Consider the following 4,224-nt stretch of genomic DNA (forward strand, 5'->3'; position numbering starts at 1 on the left):
ATTTTAATTTGCACTCACAAAATAATATGAAATAGGAAGAGATAGGCATATTTGTATTCAAAAATCAATGGGAGAAATTACATTTGTGGTCTTGAGTCAGTTTTTTACTAATCTACTAACCATTAAAAAATAATAAGGGTGGCGCTTCAACGTATTGTTATTTATAGAAAAATATATTTTTTAATAATTTGAGTAATTATACTTTCAAAAAATTTCTGGTGCTCCAGTTTTTTACCTTCTGCGGTCCAGGTCTGGACCGCAGTCCGTCAGTTAATAATCTTAATACATCACAAAAAATTGTGAACAATTTTTCAATTTTAGTTTTGTTGTTATTTGTGAATTAAAAAATAGTTCAAATATATCATCTTGAACCTTTGCATCTTTATATTCTAATGGTCAATGAATGGCATATATTTTTTTAGAGGCAATTATTTGTCAAAACATTTCAATTTAAAATTGCCGATGAAAGGTGTCTCCATGAAAAGTGAAATATGGTCAATAAATTTTTAGTTGTTTTGGTTTTATAGTATAGGGTGCCCCATTAAGGTCGGCGAGATAGGATATTAGGGATTTTTTTTTATAAATCGACCAAGAGAAATTGCTGAAAATAGTTTTCAAGTTCGTAGCTCGGCCGCTAGGGGGCGCAACCTACATACCAAAACATAAAGTTCAATTTTGCTCAGAAATGTGTCTTATTCAGGTACAAGAATAGTACAAATTATATGGATCGCCGGTTTCATTGCTCATAACTTTTGTTATTGACATCTTGTTCTATCTCTATCGACATAGGGGTGGGGGAAGCCCCTAATGTCTGATCAGAAAAATTCATTTTTTTTAAGGATTGGCTCATTAAAAGCCCATTGTGTTATACCTCTTTGGAAAGGTCTTTTCATGCTTTTTCTCGTGGTGAATGCGTAATGTCATTTACCTCAATATGGAAACCTATAGACTGTGGTTATTTCAAAATAATGCCGTTTTATGGATTTTTCTCAAAAATTTTAAATGCAATGCATTCTTAACATAAATGAATTCAGCACAAAAAATTGATGAATATAGCAGAAGTTTGAAATTTCTAACGAAAGTGTTGTTTAACTGGTTCAAATTTTCTTAAAAAAGTTAAATAGCAGGATAAAACTTTATATAGTTAGTTAATATAAAAATGAGCAAACAATAAATAGTGACAATGAATTATGAACATGACTAACATTTAATTACCAACACAAAATGCGTTTATAAAAAACATACCTAAACCCACGTTACGTTTCTAACTCTGTTGGCTCAGCATCAGTTTGCCTGTCTTGTATTTTCCGGAGTAACAGTTTGAAACACAATTTTTTAGGTTCTTTTATGAAAGCATTTTGTTTTGGGACACCCTGTATAGATGTTGGCAGCCCTATCGCAACCTTGACATACGATATATTTTTCTCACATTACAAATGTAAAAATTGAAGGAAAATAATTAATTCATTGAATTATATTTATTTATTATTAAAAATATAAACAGGAACATTAAATTAATACGTAACAAAATACATGCAAATATTATTTTACAGAATTTTTAAAATATAAGTATAATATGGCATTAAATAAAACAGTATTTTTTGACCAATATTTTTTACACGTTTTTATGAATACTCATACTCATTTTAGTGAATCCAACGACATTGGAGAACTAGAAACATCGCCCAGTAATATGGGAGAAGAATTAAGTATTGATATGATCCCAGAATAAATACTGAAGTTACGTTACATTAATGTAGGTCTTGTTTGATTTTGTGATTACTGCCGTTATTAATATTAGTTTTTATAAAATAAAAGATTTCCTATTTGCGAAACCCCAGTTAACACAAAAATATATAATTAGAGTACCATCCTTGACCTTTTTTTAAACCATTCCAAATTTCCTTTATGTCACAATTCACGTCAAAGATAATATCAATATGTATTTGTTAACAAATACATTTGAACAGTTAGAGTATTTATAGGAATATATATATTATCAACGTTAACAACACTTGCTTCAAAAAAAAAAAACAAAAGCTTAAAATATGAATCATCTTAACGTTTTTTATCTGTTGGTTTTTTAATGGACATAAGCCTAAATTTGAATGGCAATTCTCCATCCCTATTTAAAAAACTTTTAATTGATAAAAACGACAGCACGACACATTTTTCTTTTGCAAATAGGTCATTCGCATCAACAGTATCATTCTCGCATATTTCTGTAAATTTTAGTTTTCTTACAGGGCCTAAGTGAACCTCAAATTCATAATAATAATTTTCGGCTTGCTTTTTGGTTCCAATGAATTGAAACAACCAATACGCCTTTTCTTTTTCAATATCCACCTTGTGCTTATAATAGAAAAAATGTTTGCCATTTAAAAATGAAATAATTTGAACGTCCGAAAAATCATTCTCGAATGATATTTTCATGTTAGCCTCAGTACGAAATTCCATCCATGTGTGATTGTTGTGGTAGTCTTTAAAATGCTTATAAATATCGTCGTATTGTCCCGACCACTCACATTTCCAGTTTGAAAACTTTTTCCCTTCGCATGAAAATTTTCGAAATTTACATTCCAGCTCGTGTGCTTCCTTTTCACTTTGGCTTAGTACAAATTTGCAGCCTTTCGATGAATAATAGCAATTAAGTTTGACACTTTTCTGAAGTTCCTCAATCATCTGCTCCATTTGATAGCATCTCGTATTCGTCATAGAACTCCTGCATGTGGGGCACTGCTGAATACTGTTCGCTAGTATGCAATTTCCACACATATTATGTCCATTTGTGCATTGCAATATTGGTTTAGTTAGAGTGTCCAGACAGATTGGACACATCATAATTTTTTCAAGCTGGGAAGACATTTTGTCTAAAATAAGAATAATTTTTCTATTACAGTAAATGTTTATTATCGAAATGAAAAAATTACCAGGACAAAGCTAACGCATATATGTGATGCAAGAACGGGATATGGTATAACTCTCTCTGAACTAATTTCGTTCTTGCATCAGCCTATAGTACGAGAAAAGTGATTTTATCTGTAGGGTTTCCGTTAAGCCAACACTGAGGAAAAAGTACATTTATAAACCTATATGTAATACGATTTCTAAAAAAAAATTTGTCATCCCTTTCTCACGCTATCTAAATTTTTGTCAAGGCTCTTATCTACTGTTTTAGGGGAACTCCCCAATTTTATTTAACACGTTCAAATAGATAACTATTTTGTAGGGAAAATATAATTTTAAACACTGAATGAAGTGAGAAGAGTCATATATTAACCTATATAGATCGAGAGTGGTCCCTTTTTACTTGAAGACCTCTAAATATACTTAAATACTAGCTAAATCGTTTATAATGTCAACACAATTATTGCATAGAAACCTCGATACAAATTTATATTTTGTTCATTTAGTGAGAAGAGATTGAAGGGAACCTGGATTTATAAAATATAAAGTACACAAAATATTTTATACACACCTATTGCCTATATTCTGACTAATGATAAATCGAGAAGTTCGTACTGGATTCCTCACAATTTTTTATAATCAACTGCAATAAAGATAAGTGTTTTAACGTATGCAGCAACTTCCGTTAATTATAAAAATACTAAATTGTATGGAGAAACACTTTCTTAAAATGGCTTACCTTGCATAAATAATTAATTTTCAAACAAATCTAAATGCAAACATTAAATTTTCTTATCATCTATATACTCTACAAACACAACCTGCTTTATAAACACAAATTGACGACAACCAATTGAATTGAACTAACTGAAGGCTAAAAACAGAAATCAGTGAATCCCAGAACACAGATTAAGCAAATTCAGTGAGCTTTGGCATAGTACGTTCCCTAATTATAAAATATGTACGTATGGAGTTCAGAATACGTTCTAAATAGTTTGCAACCATAAAAATATTATATTTAAACAAAAATTATTATTACAAAAGACTTTTTGTTTTGTTAGTATACTAGCGAAGTTATTTGTGGTATTTGCCGTATTTGCCTTCTAAATCTGAACATAGGATATTAAAAGAAGACAATGCTAATTATCAGAATAATGGGAATAAAGATTGAAGAAAATAAAATTTACCATCAATAGCCTGCTGACGAAACCATTTGAATTTTAGTTAGTAAATTACTTCAAACCAGTTATTTTTTGTCAACGAATGACTCCGAATCAACCCAATACATCACGTTTTGGCCAAAGGTTAAAGGTAAGG

The 4,224-nt window shown here is 30.2% G+C and overlaps 1 protein-coding gene across 2 annotated transcripts; it reads right to left on the reverse strand.

Annotated features, from left to right (window-relative positions):
- Positions 1 to 1,508: 1,508 nt before the first annotated feature.
- On the reverse strand, positions 1,509 to 3,746 carry LOC111692937 (E3 ubiquitin-protein ligase SIAH1-like). Of its 2 annotated transcripts, XM_023457068.1 has the most exons (3): positions 3,647 to 3,746; positions 3,479 to 3,550; positions 1,509 to 2,870 (listed from the first exon to the last, which is right to left on the reverse strand). In XM_023457068.1, the coding sequence occupies exon 3, from the start codon at positions 2,863 to 2,865 to the stop codon at positions 2,059 to 2,061; it is 807 nt and encodes a 268-aa protein (XP_023312836.1). In that variant the 5' UTR covers positions 2,866 to 2,870; positions 3,479 to 3,550; positions 3,647 to 3,746; the 3' UTR covers positions 1,509 to 2,058. The 2 variants fall into 2 exon arrangements, with proteins under 2 accessions (XP_023312836.1, XP_023312837.1); XM_023457069.1 differs by lacking the exons at positions 3,479 to 3,550; positions 3,647 to 3,746 and adding an exon at positions 2,931 to 3,006.
- Between the last annotated feature and the right edge of the window lie 478 nt (positions 3,747 to 4,224).

This window comes from Anoplophora glabripennis, unplaced genomic scaffold (assembly GCF_000390285.2).
Source record: "Anoplophora glabripennis isolate ALB-LARVAE unplaced genomic scaffold, Agla_2.0 scaffold4774, whole genome shotgun sequence".
Taxonomy (NCBI): domain Eukaryota; kingdom Metazoa; phylum Arthropoda; class Insecta; order Coleoptera; family Cerambycidae; genus Anoplophora; species Anoplophora glabripennis.